At 41.3% G+C, this 23,939-nt stretch overlaps 1 protein-coding gene across 3 annotated transcripts in view; it reads right to left on the bottom strand.

Annotated features, from left to right (window-relative positions):
* The window catches only part of DZIP1 (DAZ interacting zinc finger protein 1), a 49,152-nt gene that overhangs the window by 7,193 nt on the left and 18,020 nt on the right, over nt 1–23,939 (bottom strand). For 2 of the 3 annotated variants that reach the window (XM_018056437.1, XM_018056439.1), the window contains exons 11-19: nt 19,091–19,231; nt 18,582–18,630; nt 17,054–17,110; nt 14,726–14,782; nt 9,423–9,482; nt 4,828–4,970; nt 1,758–1,920; nt 1,340–1,469; nt 693–746 (exon numbers count right to left, since the gene is read on the bottom strand). In XM_018056437.1, coding sequence (XP_017911926.1) covers nt 693–746; nt 1,340–1,469; nt 1,758–1,920; nt 4,828–4,970; nt 9,423–9,482; nt 14,726–14,782; nt 17,054–17,110; nt 18,582–18,630; nt 19,091–19,231 — 854 coding nt within the window. The remainder of the gene's footprint in view (nt 1–692; nt 747–1,339; nt 1,470–1,757; nt 1,921–4,827; nt 4,971–9,422; nt 9,483–14,725; nt 14,783–17,053; nt 17,111–18,581; nt 18,631–19,090; nt 19,232–23,939) is intronic. The other variant, XM_018056438.1, reaches the window with a different exon arrangement.

Raw genomic sequence — 23,939 nt, 5'->3', positions numbered from 1 at the left:
CATTTACAGTGTCTTTATTATATTTATTCTCTCTACTATGGAATTCAATTATCATAAAATTAGTTTTACTCATAATTAATAACAATGATATACCTACAACTTATTGAGTACCCACAAGTACCAAGCACTGAGGCCAAGTCCTTTTCATATGTTCTCATTTTAATTTGTAGAACTATCCTGTGAAAGAGGAAGCATCATCCCATCTTACAGATAGAAAAACTGAGGCTTAAAACAGGTAATCAACTGAATCAGTGTCACACAGTTAAGGAACGACTGAGATAGGGTTCTCAGTATCCTGAGCAAGCCTAAGAGAGTAAGGTCTAAGGCCATTAACAACTTCCACAGGAAGCTGGAACACTAAAATTCTATCCAGATACACCATCATGGATCCAGCCACTAAAAAGCAACATCACGCATTCATCATGCTTATCGAAAATTACTAAACTAGGCAGGGGTGGGGGTGGGGAATAACAAACATGACTCAGGTGTGGTCCCACTTGTTAATGGAGGCCACAAGTGATATTGACTTAGGATAAAGAAATGAAGGTGTAACAAAGGAATCACAGATTAAATATGATATGTAATAATTATGGTTCTAGTGAACCACAATGAACATACTAATTTACAGTAAAAGGAATATTCAGTGAAAAGAACTTTTAAAAACCACCTTTCCCTGCTCCCTCAGTACTCACACAATAGTGGAAGACCTCCTGGGAAAATGATCTTCTGTGGCATTTTTCTTAACTCTAAAAGCAAGAGAAAAATATTTCCAGCATGAGCAAATCATGTAATTTAAAATAGAGTTCTATGGAACTGGTGATTTTTGCTTTATCAGAGGGTAAGCACTTATGAATCTTCCTGAACTGAGAGAAGGGTAGGCATTCCAAGTGTGATTCTCTGTTGAGTCACACACTGCTGTGGGCTGAATGCTTGTGGCCCTCTAATATTCCTGCGTTGAAGCCCTAGCCCTCAGCGTGATGGTATCTGGAGATGGGGTGATTTGGTTTAGATGAGGTCATGAGGATGGGGCCGACGCTGAAAGGAATTAGTGCCCCCGTAAGTAAAGGAAGAGAGACCAAGGCTCTCTTGTTCTCCGGCTCTCTTGTTCTCCTTGGCATATGAGGACACAGTAAGAAGCTGGCCATCTGTGAGTCCTGGGAGAGAAGCCTCCCAGAACCTGACTATGTTGGCTAGCACCCTGATCTCAGACTTCCACCCTCCAGAAGTGTTAGAATATATATTTCTGTTGTTTAAGCCACCCAGTCAATGGTATTCTGTTATAGCATCCCAAGCTGAGACAAATATTTAAAAAAAAAAAATTAGAGTTGAAAATACTCACTTTGGAACAGATGTTCTATCAGAAAAAACAGGTCTTTGTCTAATCAGCTGTCTGCTTTTGGGAGGAAGGTGTATTGCTTTGGGTAGTTCTCCAGTTGAAAGGGTGTCCATTTGAGAAGCACCATACCTGTCTGGAATAGTAGTGTCATTTGTGAGTCTCCACTGCATGAAAAGCAGAAGAAAATGCTACAATATTGTCTACATTGGCACTGAAACAAACAAGCCCATCTCAAGGGTCTAGAGTCCATACTACAGGAGGTTTTTAATTGTAAAAATACAATCTAAAATGCAACATTCAATGGTTCAAACAGTAACAGTTGCCGATTAAGTGCCAAGGTTTGTTAACCATATAAAATCATGAAATGGTTGCTCTATCAATATTTCCGCAGACATGAAATGGCAGTGGGTGACAGTCTTACCTGTGGACAGCAGTGTTCTCTCTTCAATTTTACAGCTGACCTGATGTTCAAGGAATTCTCGAATTTGCTGAATGTTAGGTATTTGTCTTTCTCGCTCATGTCTTGTTGATTCTACAGTTCTTAGCACTCTATTCAAGTGATCGCTTGGAATACCACGTATATCCTGAAGGAACAAAACATTAAGTTAATCAATTATCCTTTGATGTTTTTCATTTCATGGATGTTTGTCTGCATTAACCGTGCCAATCTTTCGTCCTTACTGCTATATGTAAGATGGGGATATATAATACATGGTCCCAGCCCCAGAAGAAGCTCAAGGTGCAACAGGACACATAAGAAGTATGTAAGATTATACATGGCTGGTTAGGAATACTGTGCATTTGGGATCAGGACTGAATGCATGGAAGGCATGCGAGTGACTGATTATGACTGATTAACCAACAATGCAAGATGTGTGATAAACACTAAATGAATCCACAAGGGCTGGAGGAATTCAGAGATTCAGGCCATCAGAGGCATCAGTGGCCCAAGAAGGCTTAAGGTGGAGGCTGGGCTGTGCCCTGAAGGATGGGTAGATGAAACAAGTAAAAAGAAGGGTGGGATCAGATGGGGGCACCTTGTGGGGAAGGCAGGCGATGAGGCAGTGACAGTCAAGGCGTCCAGGGGTTAATGCTACAGAGGAACACGTGAGGAGAGCAGAAAAGGAGACTGATGCCACAGTGAAAAACTTCAAGGCTAGTTACGCCACAGGTAAGAGGAAAAGCATCAGGCTTTCAATTATGAAAATGCCATAATTTAAGAGGTGATTTCAGAAAATTCTTCAGGATTTGAAAGGTTCTAAGAAAACCAGTTAAAGAGTGATTTATTCATGTATTCGATATCAGTGTCACACACACACACTCCCATCTCCTCCCTCACCTTTCCCTCAGTCTTCCTCATTCCAGGAAGTGGCCCCACCACCCATCCAGCTGCCCAGGGCAGAAATCTCCATCATCAGATCGACTGCCACCTCCAAGCAGTTTCTCTGACCTCAATTATTCAATCCCTTCTACTTTTCCTTCATTTCACATCCTATAGTCATTATGGATCTACCACCTGTTTGTGTGAGCAGGTGTTCAGCGCCTGTCTTCCTATACCCTGATGCTGGATGCAAAGACACAATTCTGTACACATGTCAGTTCTTCCTAAATAATACACAACATTTAAAGCAATTCCAATCAGAATCCCAGCAGGGATTATTTTGGAACTGCAGCAGCTGTTTCTAAAGTTCACTGGAAAACAAAATACGAAAGAACTGCCAAGAAATTTTTGAAATAAGACTAATAAAAAGGCATGGCCTGTAACAGATACTAAAATATAGGACAAAGTTACTAAAATTAAACCAGTATGGTGTTAGCAAACAAATGCCAAAAAATTGAAAGGATAACATTATTGAATGTCCAAAAATAAATCCAAATGTATGTAAAGATGTCCTTTATGATAAAACTGCTATTTCAAACAAAGAAAGGGTGGGTTATTCAACAAAAGATATTGAAACAACTGGTCCAACTGGAAATAAGTTTAGATCTCCAACTCAGTGTTTCCAAACTTAATTGTTAAAGCCCAGATAGACAAAAAAGTAAACAAAAACCTATACATTCTATTTTTAAAAAGGGTGTTTTTATACTCATAGGATAAAAGTAAATGTCCCAAATGAAGCATATAACCCCCAAACCATATGCAGCTGCAACAGGAGCTCTCACACACTCATAGGGATATTGTCAATGTTTATACTTTGGAAAATTATTTGGCTACACCTACTAAAACTAAACATGTATAGTCTTAGAAATTTCAATTCTAGATATACATCTAAGAGAAAGGAATGTCCATGTCCACCAAAAGACAGTACAAGAATGTAAAGCCAAAAAAGCCCCAAACTGGAAATCCAAATGGCCCTCAACAGGAGAACAGATAAAATGTAGTGTATTTATACAACACAATATTACAGTACAAACTACTGTGAAATGAAATAATATGAATGAATCTTAAAGAAAAAATCATAAGCAAAACAAATGACACATATACTACACGGTGTAGGATTCCACTCATATGAGGTTTAAGAACAAACGAAACTAAATCTGAATAGCCACTGCCTCTGGTTGGGGAGTACGGAGCAATATCGACTTAGGAAAGCCAAACAGAGTCTGCTAGGATATTGGAAATGATGGATTTCTTGACCTGGATGGTAGTTACAGATCATGCACACACACCCCACATACATACAAATCTGTAAATACACATCTTTGTATACACACATACATTCAGATACACACAAATGTATGCACATGTGTAGATACACATATACACGTATGCATACAGATTCATGCACCTATGCACACACGAATACACAATATATACACACAGATCAACATACACAAACACAGCACGTGCATCTGCACACATAAACGTGCATGCATGCATGTACACAATGCACACATGTCCATGTGCACACAACTGCACAAGCCACCCACACATGTATGCATACTTTTGCATTGCACATTCACACATGCACATGTAATATGTATACTCATACGCAGAAACAGGAATATATAAATTCAAGTTGTTCAATTCCGGTTTTGTATTTTATGTACGCAACCACTCAATCTGGCAACACCATGAAATATAATTCATTCACCCATTCATTTAATAAGTGCTGCTGATTTTGTAATAGACATAGTTTGGAGCTAACATCAGAATGTAAGCAGCTCTGCAACTGCCTAGAGGCAAATCCTGGCTCCTTCATCACTAACGTGTGACCTGCATCAGTGACTTCACCTCTGCAAAATGCAGATGAACTGACTTACCTCAGAGATCAATCTCTACGTTTAAATAAGTTACACTGGGAAAGCTCTCTGAAAGGTGTCAGGCACACGGTGAATGCCAGCAAAGTGTTTAATGAATCATGTTGCATTAGGCTCTGGTCTCCAAATGTAACAGAACTGGCATGCCACCTCCTCTTCTCTGATCATTTATTATTTAGAAAACAAAATAAAACTAAACCAGTAAATATTCCCAAAGTGAGTGAACTTACTGCATTAATTCCCAAGGTTTCCAGTTTCTCCACCAAACTCTGCTCCAAGACGGTTCTTATTTCCTTAGTGAGAGAAGGGTTATTCTTCAAAGTTTTCCTTATATGTATCTTGTTGTCATTTAATTTCTGTTCATTTTCTCTTCCTAAAATAAGGTTTTTATAATGTGTAAAAAGGAATTAAACAAATGTATCAAACCTCTAAGCAGAAAAGGCAAAACACAACTTCTAAACAGCAAGCAAGCATTTATAATGTTTTCAAGTCTTTGAATATTTTAGTCATTCAGCATAATATATAATCCTTAAGTATTATAGCTTTTAAAATTATCTTAAGCCTGCTTCAAAACTTCAGGATCTTCAAAGACTTTTTCTTCATTACTCAACCAAATTATAGCCAGATAAGTAATGTGAGAAATAAGTCTCTAGAGATATTTAAAAGTTTAACATTTTATCCTAAAATTATTTTTACTACCTCCTAAAGAAATCATCTCTCCTAAATCCAGTTAGAATTTAGGTTTCATCTAGTGAAGAAAAAGCCTTATTTCTTTTAAATAATTAAGTTTTATGTAATAAATTTAGTAGATGTTAAGTTCACATAAAATTTCAAAATGTGAAGATTATGATCTCTCTCAAAATACTTACCAAAATGTAAAAGAAATTAACAAAAGTCTTAGGAAAAGTATATTTTGTTTAAAACAACCTAAAGTTTGAAACAAAAAATAACAGGACAGAGTCTCTTAATGTGTCCTTCCTTATTCCTTTTATTTCCTTCTAGAAAAAAATGTCTAGTTTAAGACGGTTTGGAGAAAGGGGCAGGACTGTATGACCTTGAACAACCAGTGCTTGTGTCAAAGGAAAATGAAGGCTTAGGAAACAGCCTCAGTGCTGGGCAGTTCAGACCCTTAGTGAACACCATAGGCAGATCTGGAGAGGGTGATGATGGTACTATTGTCACTTTGAAGCCTGTTCTCCTAACAAAAGCATTTCACTCAAAGAAAGTGGCACCAAATTCCACTGTCCAGGTCTGGGGCTGCAGGTCCCCACAGAGACTCCGCTCTTTCAAGGTCTCACCGGCCTCAGCAGATGGGATTTCTAGGTTCCCATGGCATGTGGATTTGCAGAATATCTTAACAACATGCCTTTTGGTTAAGATGCTTTCTAAACACTAGTTCAATTCCAACAGTAAAGAATATTTCTCTCCATTGTTAACAAATTTCAGGCAAAATTCGCCACATTATTATTGGTCCATTAAGTAGGAGGGAAAAACCTGCATGATGATGCTTTCCTACACTTTGCTACCATATGGATAAAAGTCAGATGTAAATTTAAATTTTATATTCTCAGCATTTATGCTGCTGTTTTCCCAATATTCTGAAACTACAAAAAAAAAACAAGAACTTCTGCCCTAGGAACTGAGTCCATCAAAACCTAGAGGGCTTAGCTGCAGACATGGCTGCCGCTGACTCTGGCTGCTGGTTGGCCATCAAGTCGGCAACTGTCCAGGGCTGAAAGCAAAAAGAAGTACCAAGAGAGAGCCTGGAAGTCATAGAGCTACTATTGAAATAGATGCACCTCCTGTCTCAGTTAGGCAGAGATAATTCTTTGGCCAGCATCTCAGATACAAAAAAAAAAAAAACCACAGAAGCACAGTCTGAAGAGAGGCTCCGGGACATGGGGCCACAAGCAGGGATCAAGCGACACCCGGAACGGACTGGCCACAGTCTAGAAGAGTTGCAAGGCCGTTGACAGAGGTAACTGAATTAATTTGCTGGCTGGTCCAAGTTCACCTTCAGCCCTGATGACAAGTTCATTTTGATGCCTAAGTTCCCCCAAATGATGGAAGATTTCCCTCTGTCCTTAAATTCCTTCATAAGTGGGTGCTCACTTTGGAAAGTTATTTGTGAATAATTAGAAAAACTTTTATACGAAGAAGTCTTATGAGCCTGGGGCTGGCAAGACAAAAGCGAGAGAAAGAAGGTAGAATAGATAGGAAAAGATAATAAAGATAAACCTTTTCTGTAAAGGTGAAATGAATGACTTGAAAGACGATCAGAACTGAAGATTTTTAGGTAAAGCACATATTGTTTCACCAAGATCAAGACAAACTATTCTAGAAATCTGCATTTCCTCTAATTAAAAAACATAAAGCATGCCCAAGCAGATGGCCAGGCTAACGCATAATAGCCCATACATGTAATCAGTTATATCAGACTCATTAATGCACCATACCATTCATGGTAAGCAAATAATTGTAGTGCAAAGCAAGCAGTTAAACAAAACAAAAAGCAACACACAACAGAATTTCTGAGTTGGAAGCGACTTGATCGTCTAGTACTCAATTTCCTCATTATTCACAGGACTCTAAAACCAGAGAGGTAGAGAATTCCCCAAAGGCCACCCAGCCAGTCCTGCAAAGGCTGGACCTGTTTGCCTTGTTCCATCACTTTGTCCTTTGCATTAAACCATGGAAAACAGAAAACCTGGACGTTAGTCCCAGCCACTGTCACTAATTAAACTCAATGACCTGGAGCAAGCTCCTAATCCCCTTGTGTTCCAGGTTTCTGAAAAATAAAATAACCCCTGAGATCCCTCCTGGCCCTCACATTCTAACATCCAAGGGAAGTGAGATCAAGTCTGCCTCAAAGGATGAGTTAATTCTTGGTAAAAAGCTGTAGTGTTTTTGCAAATCACTGCCAAAATTCAGCTGCACAGGCATTTGTCTGCAAATGTTAGTACAAGCAGAGGAATTTATTGATGGCAATTAGTCTGCTGCTAGCCGGCTGGCTCCACGGAGGCACTAGAAAGATGCAGTCACTGGTTTCTGTAACAGTGCGCTGGGACTCAGTTGATCCCAGTGGTCCTCAGCACTCACCCATCTCCACCAGAGCTGTGTCTGAACACATGGTGGGTGGCAAAGATGAGTTTCCCAACTCGGCTCCCTAAATGTGGCAACAGCCAATGATGGTGTTTGCCATCAGCAACGCAAACCTTACATTGTCTGAAGTAGAAGAAACCTAAAAGAAGCCCAGGCAGAATGTGCAGTGGGTGAAACCTAGAACTGAAATGGTGACGATGGACAAACCAGGAGTCCTCTTGGAACCTAGCTGACTCATTTTAAACAGTACGAACTATGTAATTGGAGACACTAGTTTCAAAATTTTGGACCCTATCTATGAACCTCCTGACATTTTCATTGGGATTCTTCCAAGAATAAGGGATCTTGTGTTCCGGACATCATTAAATGATACTTATGAAAAAGCAAGCACGTTACATGCAAGTAAAATGAGAAAAAATATCATGCAGATGTTACAGATATGCTTGATTTAGTCCCTTCTCAATCTGTATCCTTATACAAAAAATAAAATAAAATTGGGACAAGTCTAGAGAACACAGAAGTTATAACATTAAGAATTTACATGTTAGAATGTATAATTTTACTTTTCTTCCTAACAAAAACGATACAACCACAGCCCATATAAATATTAACAATTTAAGAATTGATGCTTTTGAACTGTGGTGTTGGAGAAGACTCTTGAGAGTCCTTTGGACTGCAAGGAGATCCAACCAGTCCATTCTGAAGGAGATCAGCCCTGGGATTTCTTTGGAAGGAATGATGCTAAAGCTGAAACTCCAGTACTTTGGCCACCTCATGCGAAGAGTTGACTCATTGGAAAAGACTCTGATGCTGGGAGGGATTGGGGGCAGGAGGAGAAGGGGACGACCGAGGATGAGATGGCTAGATGGCATCACCAACTCGGTGGATGTGAGTTTGAGCAAACTCCGGGAGTTGGTGATAGACAGGGAGGCCTGGCGGGCTGCAATTCATGGGGTCACAAAGAGTCAGACACGACTGAGCAACTGAACTGAACTGAACTAACTGAAAGAAGTAAAATATGGTAAAGCATTACTAAGGAGAAAATTATGATAAACTGATCCAAATATAATTGTTTTAGGATCTCTAAGTCATTAGAAAATTCTATTAATAATGTAAATAAACATTCACAAACTTTAAAAATTAGTTGATAGGAAATAATTTTTATTATTACTGCCAAATAAAATGAAGAAGCAGTAATAACTTTAATTAACTCCTCAAACATGTAACAGCTCTCAAATTCTGCCATTGAGATATTCTGCATGTAAATATTCCACATTCAGAGCTTAGACATTATGCCTTCCTTGCTATTAAAAACAATTTTTGAAATGGGCACTTTACTTATTCATTTGGTAGATTCAGGGTATGAGAAATGCCTATTGTGGTATTAATATTTTTATATAATCTGGCACACAACTGTGTCAATTTTTCACCTGATCAGAAAATCTTGGCACTGACATGTGGCTTAAATTTTTTTTTCAAGTTCCCTGACATAGAAAATTTCTTACTCATATGCTAAAAAAACAGTAAGGCAGGGCGGAACTATAACAGCACATTATGGGAACAGGATGCCAGAATACTACAGACAGATTGGAAATGTAATCCAAACATAAATGCCTTCCTAATTTTGATACCCTAAGATAAAACTCAAGTACTTTCAAAGCTTGGGTTTTAGCATCTAAATGTGATTGATGCAGGTATAAACCCTGATCAAGCTCATTGTTACCTTTTTCTTCCTCTGAAAGTTCTTCTATTGGTTCCAGTATGTGCGATGAGAATGCCTGTTCTATTAATGAGGAAAAATAAGAATAGTACAGACAGGACAACAGCAAAGTAAAGTTAGTTCCTTTCAAACAATTTTGAAAGACATTGTTCCATTGTACTTTAACCAGGCCTGAAATAGCAGGCCTGAAATGGGAAAAAAATGTTAAGGCAAGGCAGTCAGTTAAAGCTGTTACTTTTCCACAGTATCCGCCCTTTCTATATATTTTCTGTTAACTTCACTCTCAGGAAATTATATTTTTAAATAATTAGGTTAAAATTTCTTGCTCATCAACTTAGTGCCAGATATGATTTCTTTAAGGCACAAGGACACAACTGCAAAAGTTCTTCCCTTATCCCTAAAAATATTTTTGACACATATATATTTCCCTTATATAATATATATATATTTCCCTATATCTTATATACATTTTCTTATATCTTATATCCTTATATCTTGTATCTATATTTTTCCTTATATTAAAAAAATATTTTTTTCCCTTATATCTTAATCAGGTAGCTAAATAGAAAATTATCGAAACAATTTCAATTTCCAAAGATAAAAACATAAAAAATTCCCAGGGCCCTGGGGTTCCCACTTCTTTTTAGCCCCAGGGCCTTCGAGTAGAAGACCCAGAATAGTAGAAGGGCAAGGAGAGGTCTCTTGGGATCAGCAGGAAGACTTAGACCCACTCTCATCATACACCTCTGCGTCCCTAAACAACATTTCATGCGCTCCCAGGGAATCAACGGGGTAAAGCTGTCATCAACAGATGACAGATGAAGGTGGGCTCTTCCCAATCCCACCCCAGAAGAGGGAGCAGGGGAGATGAAGTCTCTGGGTGACTTCCTGGGGAAATGTCACCGTGCACACACAAGAAAACCTGGGGCAGCATGGATAAAGCAAACCCCATCTATCAGCAGAGGGAAGAGGAGGACAGGATTTGGCTGAAGGTCTAACTAACCACAGCAGTCAAGCATTAGGCACAGAGGGAAATGCAACCAAAAGTCTGGCTTAGGAGGTGCCTGGTTCACTCATTCTCAGCCTGGAGGCTGACACAGGTTGCCTGAACAGAGAGCTGTCCACCTGCCCCTCATTCCACCACCAGACTGGGGAGGGTAATAGTGGCCAACAATTACTCCCTAGGCTTCCAGGCACAGACCTAAGTGCTTTGCATGTATTATCTCAGTTTTACTACCTCCTACTTGGAAGGTCTTCTAATTTATTAAAGGGTATTTATGGTACTCTATTTTAGGCATATAAAAAAATATATAAACACACACATATATATAATAGCTATGTTTAAGTGTTTATAACTAGGCTCTTACAGCTAGTCCAGCAATATACTCAACATCTCTAACACTGACTATATGGGAGAAATGCATTTTAAACTACTTTCAAATGAACTGTCAGCACACAATGTATCAGCAAATAGGATTCCACTTTAATTCTGAAACATAAACACGGCCCCACCACAAAGGAGCATGTGATTTGAACCCTGTAACACAAGTGGTGAACACCACAAATGTGCTTTTGAATTTATTTTTCAGCATCAAGATTTTAAAGTTATACATGTGTAACTATGGCTGGTGGTGGACGTTAACTAGACGTGGTGATTATTTTGCAACACATACAAATATCAAATCATTATATTGTATACCTGCAAATAATATAATGTTATATGTTAGCGATACTTCAATAAAAAGCTTAAAAATTAAAAAAGTAAGGTTACACAAGTATTTTCCTAATTTGAACTGCTGAAAACAGAGATTTAAAAGGATAGCTAATTTCATTTTTTTAAGTCACATAGTTTATATTTTATTGTAATTTCTGAAAAAGACAAAAATAAAAGTTATGAGGAAAATGTTTATAAAATCTTACAATATCATAATATACATACTTATAGGGATAATCCTATGATTTATCTTTCTTGAGTCAGGATTAATGGCAAAATCTGACATTTCCTACAGTGATGCAGAAGGTGGGGGAAGGACAGATTCCTGAATCTGGGCTCCTACAATAATAAAGGCTGAGGAAGTGAGGTTGACCAGACCCCAGAGCACCGAAAGCAGGCTGATATCCCAAATTTGGGACGGAAGGCCTGCCATCCTCATGCTTTATAAGCTGAGACCTCCAGGGTAAGAGTTGAAATGCTCAGAGGCTTCCAGAAAAATCTTTATGTCAGTCTCCCCCTATTACCTCCAGAAGAAAATCCCCCAGTTCTTCACCCAGCCCTTTCTCCACTGGCTGACTTTGTTGGACTTGATCGCCCCACCCTAGAAGCTAATGTTTAGCCTGTGCATGCTCAGCGACTTCTGCTCCAAAGGCCTTGGCTCATCCACCCTGACCACAGCCCAGTGGAGTAGCCAAGACTCTTCTCCCCATCTGGCAAACAAGGAAACCCAAGTCCACAGTCTCATGACTCAGTCATGAATCCAGACTGCTTCCAAACTCCAGGCTCTTGGCCATGAAGCTCCAATGCCTTTCCACCGATGCCATTTGGTTTGTCTTCCAGACATCGCCCAGCCAGTACCTGAGCTCATCATGTTCTGGCCTTTCTCTCTCCTTTGCTCCCCAATCACTCACACAGCCTTTTCACCAATCCCATAGAATAGCTGTTGTGTTCACTCCCTCCCATTTCATCACCATAACCCCAATCCCTAGGTAAGGAATCTCTCGTTGCTTAGTTGCTCAGTCGTGTCTGACTCTTCGCAACCCCACGGACAGTAGCCCGCCAAGCTCCTCTGTCCATGGGATTCTCCAGGGAAGCATACTGGAGTGGGTTGCCATTTCCTTCTCCAGGGGATCTTCCCGACCCAGGGACTGAACCCACATCTCCAGCTTGGCAGGCAGATTCTCTACCACTGAGCCACCTGGGAAGCCTGTCACAAAGGAGAGGAGACCATTCAAGGACAGACTAGGAATCTCTCAGACTATGTCTAACATCACCAACTGATCTCCCAGCTCAGATTCTTTGAATTCTTCGTGCAGCTCAGCTCTCCAATCCTGCCATGCTCAGTCTCTGAACATTCAGCAGCTATGAAATGCCGTAAGAACGCCCCAAACCACATCACTCAGTGGTTGCCATAAGCAACCTCAACCAGCATCCCTCCAATTTCTTCTGCACATTCCCCACTCTGTCAACGAGTTCATCGGCACCAATAATTCACATCCAGTGCTCTCCTGCCACCTTTTGCTGCTAATTTTTGCCTGTCTGAGCGGAAAGGAGCAGCCAGTACCCCTCTCCCTAGGGCAATGCATATCTTATAACAGTTCACCTCAACTCTGGACAACTCCACAATGCCCCTCCCACCTCTAAAACCCCCAGTCAGACCTGCTGAGACCTCTACTGCAGCTGCCTCTGGGATCAACGTCCCTTTAACGCCCAACCCTGCTTCTCTCACGGGTGTCATCTGAGAGCAGTGCCCAAATCTCACCTGCAAACCTCCACCCCGAAGCCTGTGTCTAGGGGAACCCAACCTCAGGTGGTGAGTAATCATGAGATTTTTCATGGTAAAGGACCTCATCAAGGTTTATGATGGAACAAAAGGAAAGACAGAGAGGAAGCTGGGCTAATTAATGTTGTGCAATCCGTGACCAACCCTCCCTATCCCCTCCAACCCCTTGCCCCCCTCCCCAGCACCTGAGGAAGCTGCCACGGCTGGGGGCGGGGGCAGTGGGCCCCCGCCAAGCCGGCTCCTCACTCCTAACCATTGAGATGCTCACAAATCAGCTTTGATTCCAATCCAAGGGCTGTGGGCCTCATGCCAGGCTGGCATTTAAAATGAGCATTTCAATCACAGCAGATGCCAGCAAGGGAGCATGGCTAATTCATGCAGCCCCAGCCTGGGCAGGGCAGGATCCACATGGAACACGATGCTCTAAAACATCAGACTTGTTGGGACCTTGGAATCAGCCCCAGATAGCATTCCATGCCTACTGTACGTGTCCCTGCTCGGGCACCAAAAATATAAAACAACGAAAACACAGCCCTCATATAATGTCAGATAGGAGGCTAGCAATAACAAAGGGGAAACAAAAGAAACTAAAACATGTTGACGTATAAAAAGAAATAGCCAACAATGCCTTATAAAAATCAACCCTAAAAAAGGAGGCAACAAAGAGATATTAACCTGACATAAATAATATGAATAGACAATAATTGTTAGAAATGATTTCCTCATATATTCATATATAATTCATATTGAATATATTCATATATTTATCTCTGTTACTGGTTCAAAGGGAAAAAAACCCTGCATGTTCTAAACACTTGAAAATAATAACATCCAATATGTGAAGAATTTATGCATTATGTATTATAAACACATGCCCAAGGGAACCAATCCCCCTGAAATGCTCTTAGGAAAAAAAAATCAGGGGCAGTAAACACTTTATCAATCAGTCAGTAAATCAATGAGTAAAGAGAATAATTACAAAAGGCCATCATACATGAACCACAATATTTCTGAAGACAAAAAGTCCAACTCAACTGGCCATGGATTTAAGTCCAAAGTAAAAGGCTAAATAGAGAAGTGGAATGAAGTAATCATTAGATTCCAGAAACATTTGTAGGTAAGACAGGAAAAAGATGGTCCCCCTCCCACTTTAATTCATTTAACACACAGCAGACCACAGGAAAACAATAAATCGAAAACATACCATAAAAACTGCTAGCACCTTAGTTGTATAAAAATATGTTTATAAATATTCACCCTGTCTACTGGATCATGTTAATAACAATTATTACCCTGTGACCTGGTCCAAGACTTGGATCCTGGCAGCAATTTCATCCAGGGGTTCCTACTTTTTCCTTTGGTTTCCATCACATGTCTTTTCTAGATTCTCTCAACCAATCCCTGAAACTGTTTGCTTAAAAAAGGTGACTAGCTGCCACAATGAAAGTTATACAAACAATCACGTATGCCCTGTGGCATGTGCTGGTTGGCTGGTCTAGTAGGAAAGTCACCCTCTTACCTGATACCTACTACTTTCCACCAAAAATCACAAATGCTCCAAGAACTACTCAGAGTTAAAAATCTCTACTTGTGAGCCCAGCAATAGAGACATTTTCTACTTTAAGACTGGTAGGTTTGACTAGTTCATAGTAACATTACATAGGAAGACTGCAGTTTTATTAACTGTTTTGCATTCATCAAAATGTTTTGTTTGCATAAATAATCCCCACAGAAGAACTTTTCAGTTAATAAGTTATCTAACTCAGGTAGAAACTGTATATAAAACGCTGAGACTTTGCTGAAACTTACCATGTGCCATTGTTAGACTCGACTTCGCATCCAGTGTCTGGGGGGCTGGGGCATTCACTGAAAAAGCATAAAAATGTAATTACAGGGTCCTGTATATACAGCATCAACATCTGAACATGAGGATAAACTAAGTATTTATCAAATTAGTCAAGGTATATTAATATACAGATCATGAGGGAACAAATGTTTCAAATGACAAAGATAGCACCAACTAACCTAAACCAAATTTATAACAATTTGAAATACAATCTACCCTTTTCAAATATACAAGTCAGTGGGTTTTAATACAGACACAGAGGTGTACAATCATACCCACTCTCAAGTTTTTTAACATACTCATTACATGTACACCTCCCCAAATACCCATCTCTATTAGCCCCATCTCTCCCTCCCTGCAGGCCCGGGCAACCAAGGATCTACTTTCTATCTCTGTGGATTTGCCTATTCTGGTCTTCACTTATAAATGGAATCCTACAATTCGTTATGTGACCTTCTGTAGTCCGCTTACTTTAACTTAGCATCATGTTTTCATGTTTCATCCATGTTGAAGCATGCGTCAGCATTAGCGTGTATTTTTATGGCCAAATAACATTCCATTTTGTAGATAGACCACATTTTATTTATCTGTTCATTAGTTGATGGCCATTAGGGCTTTTTCCACTTTTTGACTATTAAGAATAATGCTGTTATGAATATTCATGTACAATAAACCAATTTATAAGACTACCCCAATCACTGGGCTGAAAGACACCTTTTAAAGGCATTAATTCAGCTAGAGCCTTTAGAAGAGTATACCTGATTCAAGTAAGACTGAACACTCTTTACATCAAAATATCTCAGAAAATTATATTCCACAGCCTTTCTTCTAATACTGAAATTTCTATCTGAGGTTCCTCTCTCAACTATTTGTCTTTATGACTCTTTCCACAGCTTATTAAAAACAGATCTTTAATTCTAATCCTATCTAAGAAATACTGGTCACAAGCCCCAGCTACCCCTGTAGGCATAAAATTTCATCTTTACAATGGCTAGTGTGAAAGTGTTCAACTTCTAACTATGGGTAAACTGCTACCGATTCTGGAAATATGGCCTTCGAACCTATCTGCAACTTGCTAAGCTAGATCCAGGTTTGACAAACTACAGTCTATAAGACACACCAACACCTGCCTGTTTTTGTAAATAAAGTTTTATTGGAACATGTTATTGTTTCAATGGGCTTCCCAGGTGGTGTTAGTGGTAAAGAACCCACCTGCTAATACAGGAGACTAAGAGGTGCAGGTGCAATCCCTGGGTCAGGAAGATCCCCTGTAGGAGGGCATGGCAACCCACTCCAGTATTCTTGCCTGGGAAATCCCATAGACAGAGGAGCCTGGCGGGCTACAATCCATGGGGCCGCCAAGAGTCAGACACAACTACAACTTAGCACGACTGTTCCAATATTGTGCTAAGTATAATTAAAATATAAACAACAGTAATTGAACGTCTTGTAATTTTTCCATACTTCTCTGAAATGCTTCTGTTCTCTCCTTAGCTCTACCCTTGGCACTTCAATTGCCCTCTCCTCCTCAGCATCTCTCAACCTCTTCAGCTTCCAGGACCAACATCAACAGGCCTCAAGAAGCAGTTGAGCATTTAAAACCATCAGTGCTTTCTAGTCAATTGTGCCCAGTTCCCAAACATGCTCATCAGTGTCCTTTCATCATTACAAGTCCTGGGCCCACATGCATGGTGTTCCGTGCCCGGCCTCAGGGCAGGCCCTCCCTTAGTATTCAGATCCTGTTCACATGCTCTCCTGAATGGAACAAAAATATTTCAACTAATATTAAGAAGACAATCCATCCATTTCTCAACTGTACAGATTATGTCTTTTTGGATTCTAGCCAAATCCTGACAGCTCTGGAAGACTGCGGTGCTATGACTTTGTGAGTGACTGACCCAAGGGCCTTGGGTCGAACCCTGCAGCACAGGGTCTCAGAGACGCCAAAATGTGGTGGTCACGACACACAGTCACATCATCACAATGCTTTGCCTTGGGAAACCCAGAGCATGCACTGGGGTGATGCCAAGGAATTTTTAGCCATTCTTTTATTAGGCAAACTGTTAAGGTAATAGGCATGGCTAACCAAAACCACCACAAAATCACATGGACATTTATAATAGTGGATTTTAGAACCAGGTCAAGGCCAGGAATCAAAATAGATCATTATGTAATCTCCAGACACACTGACGTTCCAAGAATCATCTCTAAAAAGAATACGTAGAAGTTATATATGGGTTTAAGCACTTTAAAACTATCTTTAGAACCCTGAGCCTATTATAGAAACTTACTTGGTACAGTTGGGGCAGTTGGCTTAGATTCAAAAGTTTGCCAGGTTAAAAGATTCCCTGAAATAAAAAAGATAAATTAATAACAAAACCCACAAGCTATGGGTTATATTTTGCTAATGTACATCTTAATATTTTCCCCCAAAATACAATACATGAAATGTACCAACATGTAGCGACTTGTTACAACAAAGATGCAACAAAGATGCTTAACATAAATCCCTTAAAAGTTAACTTTTTCCTAAAATTATTTTTCAAATATTTATTCTAATTATTCAGGTTTTCCTAATTATCTGAACTGTAACTATTCCAAGAGAAGTTACAGCCACCCTTTCCAAAACTTGATCTTAAAACAAGGAAAGCAAGTGTCTAGGTCAACATATAGGTCAATCTCATTTTACTGCACTTTATTGTACTTTGAAGATATTGCACTTTTACAAATTGAAGGTTTGTGGCAACACTGCGTTGTCAGGTGACAGCATTTTTAGCAATACAGTATATGTGCATTTTTTAGACATAATGCTGTTGTACACTTAATAGACTATGGTATAGTATAAGCATAATTCATATACACTGGAAAATCAAAAAAAATTGTGTGACTCACTGTATTGTGATTACTGGTTGTATTGCAGTGATCTGCAACTGAACCTGCAATATTTCCAAGACATGCCTGCATTTCTCATGACCCCAGAAACAGGGAGGAAATGCAACCCATACACCCAGTACCAATTCCCAGTTGGCATCCCTCAAGTAGACAAAAGATACCCTCCTATCTGAGACAGATGGGAACCAAGACTGGGACCACTCAGAAGGCAATCAGGCAGAAGGCAAGCTTGATGCTAGGATGGGAGACTCTGTACTTCTGACTCCCAGTCCCGCTTCTAGACCAGTTCCTGAATGTTGTGGAGATGGGTGGCTATCATTACTATTTTCAGTAGGCTGTATATCCCCCCACTATGCTTAGAGCAAACCCTCAACCCCAGCAGACCATAACATAGAATTGCACATCAAGCCTCCATAGCACTTTAGGCTAATTAAGAGTTTACTATCAATAACAATAGCCAATACTGATGAGTATTTAACAAGTGCTCTTTACATGTTTTCCCATTTAATCCTCATAACAAGTCTATGATGTAAATACTACTAATATTCCAGCTTCTGAGCTGAGGAAACTGGGGCAGAGGCTCACAAAGCTACAAAGAGATGGGAGCTGAACCCAGCCTGCCTCTGGACTCTGTGCTTTTAATCCTAAGTCATCTAACTGCACATTCATCCAGGGGTACAGTTACTGAGCATGTATTATGTGCATAACAATACTCTGATAAAAAGGACAGGAGACCATTTGATGACAGATTAGGTATCTGAAATTCTTCAACTCTCTGGGTTGTGGTAACAGAGCTCCCAAGTCAAAATAACTAGAGGAACATCATCTTAGCACCTATGAACCGTCTCAGTCCCACATTCACCAACGTTCAGCGCACGGTTAGGATGGCCTACCTTGCCTTCAGCACTGGGATCCTGGTCCACTTACCTTTGGGTTCACTGACACTGTTTAACGGTTTACTGGTGAACTCTTTAATCTGCAAAGAAGAACAGTCTTTCAGCGATCCATGTTTGAAACTAGACAGGGATGTACTGGATGGTCAACAGATACTCGGCTCAGTAAATGAACCTTTTCACCAAATGCCCCAAAGACACAGGACATGCGGACTTTAATGACATGGAGACAAACGTTTTATAAAAGCAGCATTTGGATTCACCTGCTTCTCAAAGGAATTAGCGAAAGAAATCCTTAGGTGCCTTCACATTTATCCTGAATTCTAACTGAATAAATCTGATTGCTCTATAGTATTTCAAAAATACTTAAAAAAAATTATTTTATTGACTTGGACAAACAACCATGGGGAGTGAGGAGGTGGGAAGATATTCTATCTTCATCTTATCCAACTTACAAATGCTCTAAAGACACGTTCTTAAATAAGTTGCACTGGTTTCAGAAAAATGGTGCCTATATATATATATATATATATACCAAAATACCTGCTGTCTCTGAGTGATGATCAGCTCGTTCTGTTCCTGGAGCCTCTGCCCTAGTTCTTCTATCCTTTTCTTATAGAAGACATTACTTGCATTTAGATCGTCTATCATTGAAGTTCGAAGTTTCTCTATATGTGACAGGAGCTGCAAGAAAACGAGGAAGAAAGGCATGCATATGGAACCTGCAAGTAAATTTCTTCTTTCTGCAGTTTGTATGTACACACCTCGCCTTCTCACTGGCTTATGTCATCTACACATTGACTAGCTCTCTGATCACCGTGTCCCCAGGCCCTGGCTGTTATAAGGGGCTTCATCTCTGTTCCCAGGGAGCTCATGGCCCAAAACAGACAACATTGATCATGTGAAAAGCGTAGTGACCCATTACATGAAATCACACTGGGAGGAGCGAGGATAAAGGACCGGGCCACCCACAGAGCAACTCCGACCCCAAGCAGCCCTCAGATATCATCCCAGCTGGAAAGCACACTCCCCCAGCCAGAGAGCCCAACTTAATTATTTTATACACCTAGCAGTCTCTGTTCCTTAGCAGGTTTTCAATAAACATTTAGTGAGAAATGGAAGGGGGTTGGGGGTTGAGGAAAAGAGGAAGAGAGGAGGGAGAAGGGTGGAGAGAGGGTGGAAAGGATGGATGGAGGAAGGGAAGAGAAGGCAGGGAAGCACAGGGCAGATAGATCCAAAGATGCACAGATTCATCTCTAGAGGGAATATCAGTTCTGGACAAGAACTGAAGAAAAGGAACTTCCCTGGTGGTCAAGGCTAAGATTCGTGCTCCCAATGCAGGGGACCTGGGTTTGACCCCTGGTCAGGTAACTAGATCCCACAGGCCACAGCTAAGATCCTGCATGCTGCAAAAGACCCAGCCCAGCCAAATTAATTAACTAAATATTTTTTGAAAAAGAATACAAGAATTTGGTTTCAAAAATTCAAGAAAACATTCTTAAAGCAATTTCAGACATTGCTTAAAAGGAGGAGAAAAAATCCTTGGTAAATGGCACGAAGCACATTCCAATTCTGTGGCTTGGGAATGGAGACAGGGAAGTGCAGGTCAGAAAAGGCGGGTAACTGTGTTGAGAGGAGCACAGAGAGAGCCTGAACCAGCATTTCCTAACTGGAGAGGTTCGTTTGTGTTTTAAGCAAACACTCAACACGTTTTAAAGGCTAAAACGTTAAGCACATCTTGTTGAATCTACACCACAGCATCATGGATACATGTTTTGACCCCGTTGTTCAGATGGGGAAACTCAGGTCTAGAGAGGTAAGTAGCTGACCCACATGCAGATAGCTGGAGGAGGGAAGAGCCCAGACCTCAGCTTTCCTGTCTTCCAAGTCCACACTCTCAAACTTAGTGTCTGTGTCATGAGATGTGTTCAGAAATTGTGCATGCGTGCTCAGCTGCCCAGTCTTGTTTGACTCTATGTGACCCTATGGACTGTACACCGCCAGGCTCCTCTGTCCTTGGGATTTCCCAGGAAAGAACACTGGATCGGGCTGCCATTTCCTCCTCCAAGGATCTTCCTGACCCAGGGATGGAACCCGTGTCTCCTGCATCTCCTGCATTGGCAGACAGATTCTTTACCGATGAGCCACTTGGGAATCCCTATTCACAAGAGTGAACAAGAATGAACCCTAAAATAATGGTAGACTTTGGGGGATAATGAATAAATGAATGAAGTCGCTCAGTCGTGTCTGACTCTTTGCAACCCCATGGACTGTAGCCTACCAGGCTTCTCTGTCCGTGGGATTTTCCAGGCAACAGTCCTGGAGTGGATTGCCATTTCCTTCTCCAGGGGATCTTCCCAACCCAGGGATCGAACCTGGGTCTCCCGCATTGTAGACAGACGCTTTACCATCTGAGCCACCCGGAAAGTCTTTGGGGGATAATGACATATCAATATAGTTCATCAGTTGTAACAAATGTATCACTCTGGTATAGGGTGTTGATAATACGGGAGGCTGTACATGGCAGGGGTGTTGGGGGTCGGGTATTTGGGAACTCTGTATTTCCTCTTCAATGTTGCTGTGAACCTAAAACTACTCTAAAAATAATCTAATTTACATTTAATAGACACATAACAAAAACAACAACAAAAAGTTAAAGCTCTCCATCAATACATAGCAGGGTCTTCCCTCTGAAGGGCTGTGTGCTCATATGAGCCCAGACAAACAATAGGTTGAATCAAGTTACAAAGGTTTCCTGGGTAAAGACTAGAAAGAAACCTTACATATCAGTGGATGCTAACAATCTCAATGACAGGAGAACACTGTCAAGAACCTTCCCCACATTTTCAAAGACCACTGTAAGAGTGCCCCTCCCAAGGCAGTCTGGGAAATCCTGAGAAGGAAAGTAGAAGGGAAGCCAGTAAAAACGTCCAGGGGTCTGGGGGGAGGTTTAGGATCAACAATATGGGGACTCATTGCAGGATCCAAAGAGAAGGAGGACTTAAGAAAAATGATGGGATGGCATCCTTTTGATACTGGAATTAAGAACTGACCAAGAAGGTACAGAAAGAGTCTGCTGAGAGAGGAATGTGCTAGTCTGAAGATGAGGACTAGCCAGAACTTATTTCAAAAAGCTGGTGGCCCTGGAGCTCATTTCTTTTCTTTTTTAATTAACTAATTCATTAATTTTTGGTTGCAGTGGGTCTTCATTGCTGCAGGAGGGCATTCTCTAGTTGGGGTGAGCAGGGGCTACTCTTCATTGCAGTGCCTGGGTTTCTCATTCCAGCAGCTTCTCCAGTTGTGGACCACGGGCTCTAGGCACGGGGGCTTCAGTAGTTGCGGCTCTCGGGCCCTAGAGCCCAGGTGCACGGGCTTAGCTGCCCTGCGGTACATGAAGTCGTCCCGGACCAGGGATCAAACCCGTGTCCCCTGCATTGGCAAGCAGATTCTTATCCACTGTACCACCAGGGAAGTCCTAGAGTTCACTCTTGTGACTTTCTACCACTGCGAGTTTCACATTTTTTTCTCTACCAGCCACATCACCCCATTCTGCTGCCCTTTTACTAGTGACCATTCCACAACGTCCCAAGCTCTGAGTCTTCTGTTGGGCGGAGAAGGGCATGCCACCATTTACCTGTGGTTCCCTTTGAACTCCTACCACTGCTATTTAAAAACAAAACCAAAAAAAAACAGACTGCCAAGAATTTAGGTAAAGCAATAAAAAGTTGGCAAACGCAACTTCCCGTAAGCAGAGAAATACAATATGCGCATTGTAGGAACACAGTAGGCACCAATCATGTGGAATAATTGATAGTCAGGTCTCGGGCACAGATTACTAAACCTGAGGGAATTCGCCCCTCTGCTGGGGTTTAAGAGGAATGAAGGGGGAAGCAAGGAGCTTCTGAACAAGCAGAGCCAGCAGACAAGGGAGCAGCGTAGCCTGGTGGCAGCACCAAAACTCCCCGCTCCCAGCACCCGGGGCGAGGTGCCTCCCTCAGAACCAGACCTTCCCTTCCTCTCTGTCGCCACCTGCAGGGGCCAAGTGGAAATGTCTACAGCTTACACAGCAGTCTAGCCAGAAAGCCACTGAAATTCCCACAGCTGCCTGGAATGCAAGAGGCTTAAAGGAGCAAGAGCTAAAATCCCCTATTAAAAATGAACCCTGAATTTCTGTCCCTAAACCCCTGTGTGCTAAAGAAGCCTTGAAGAATAAAAGTAGGACTTCAAGTCGTAAGAGCAGTGGTTCAAACCATGGATCCAAAACACAATGATGTGGGGTCTGCTGCTGTTGTTATTGGTGTTTATTTTTTGCCAAACTCTGCATGTCCCAGACTCACCTGCCGAATGAGTCTCGGGAACTGCTGCCTTAGAGCATCTCAAAGGAAGGATTCAGGATTCTTACAGAAAAGCAACTGCTCTAAGTTGTCTGTTTCCCTCCCCTGCTGGCTAAGTGCCTCAAGAATAGCAGGTGAACAAGGCAGAGGGGCAGATAAGCAGGGAGCCAAGGTTAAGAGGATCTGGATTCAAATATCACGCTCACACTAACAGACAGCTCTTTCCACCCTGCTCTTCTGCCCCCTACAATTAGCATCCCTCTCTCCGCATTAAAAAAAAAAAAAAAAAGGCTGAGTGATCCCCTTGTTGGCCACCTATCAACCTTCTGCATTCATTTAGCAAATATTTAGTAAGCCCCTAAGAACGGATGCTTTCAAACTGTGGTGCTGGAGACGACTCTTCAGAGTTCCTTGGACTGCCAGGAGATCAAACCAGTCAATCCTAAAGGAAATCAACCCTGACTATTCATTGGAAGGACTGATGCTAAAGCTGAAGCTCCAATACTTTGGCCACCTGATGCAAAGAGCCAACTCACTGGAAAAGACCCTGATGCTGGGAAAGACTGAGGGCAGGAAGAAAAGTGGGGGGACAGAGGATGAGATGGTTGGATGGCATCACCGACTTGATGGACATGAGTATGAGCAAACCCAGGGAGATGGTGATGGACAGGGAAGCCTGGCATGCTGCAGTCCATGGGGCCTCAAAGAGTCGAATACAACTGAACAACAACAAGAACATTTTAGGAACATTATTAGATTCTGGGAATGCAGTGGAGGAGTAAACAGAGCCCTTCCCTCAAAAGGCTAATGATCTCGTTGGAGAGACAGACAATAGACAAGTCAACAAACTACTTAAAATAGTGATCAGTCAGAGTTACACTTGTGAAGTGATGAGAATAATTAGGGAGAGGATCGCTTCCCTGGATGGAGTGGTCTTGGGTGACTTCAAGTGTCTTAAAGGAGGAGAATGAAGGCAGGAGTGATGCTCTCCTATTGGCCTTGAAGAAGTCACAGTCAGGTTGTGAACTGCGGAGCTGAGGATCTCACTCCACCCTGAC

Source organism: Capra hircus, chromosome 12 (assembly GCF_001704415.2).
Source record: "Capra hircus breed San Clemente chromosome 12, ASM170441v1, whole genome shotgun sequence".
NCBI classification, from domain to species: domain Eukaryota; kingdom Metazoa; phylum Chordata; class Mammalia; order Artiodactyla; family Bovidae; genus Capra; species Capra hircus.
This window is presented reverse-complemented; position numbering and strand designations above follow the sequence as displayed.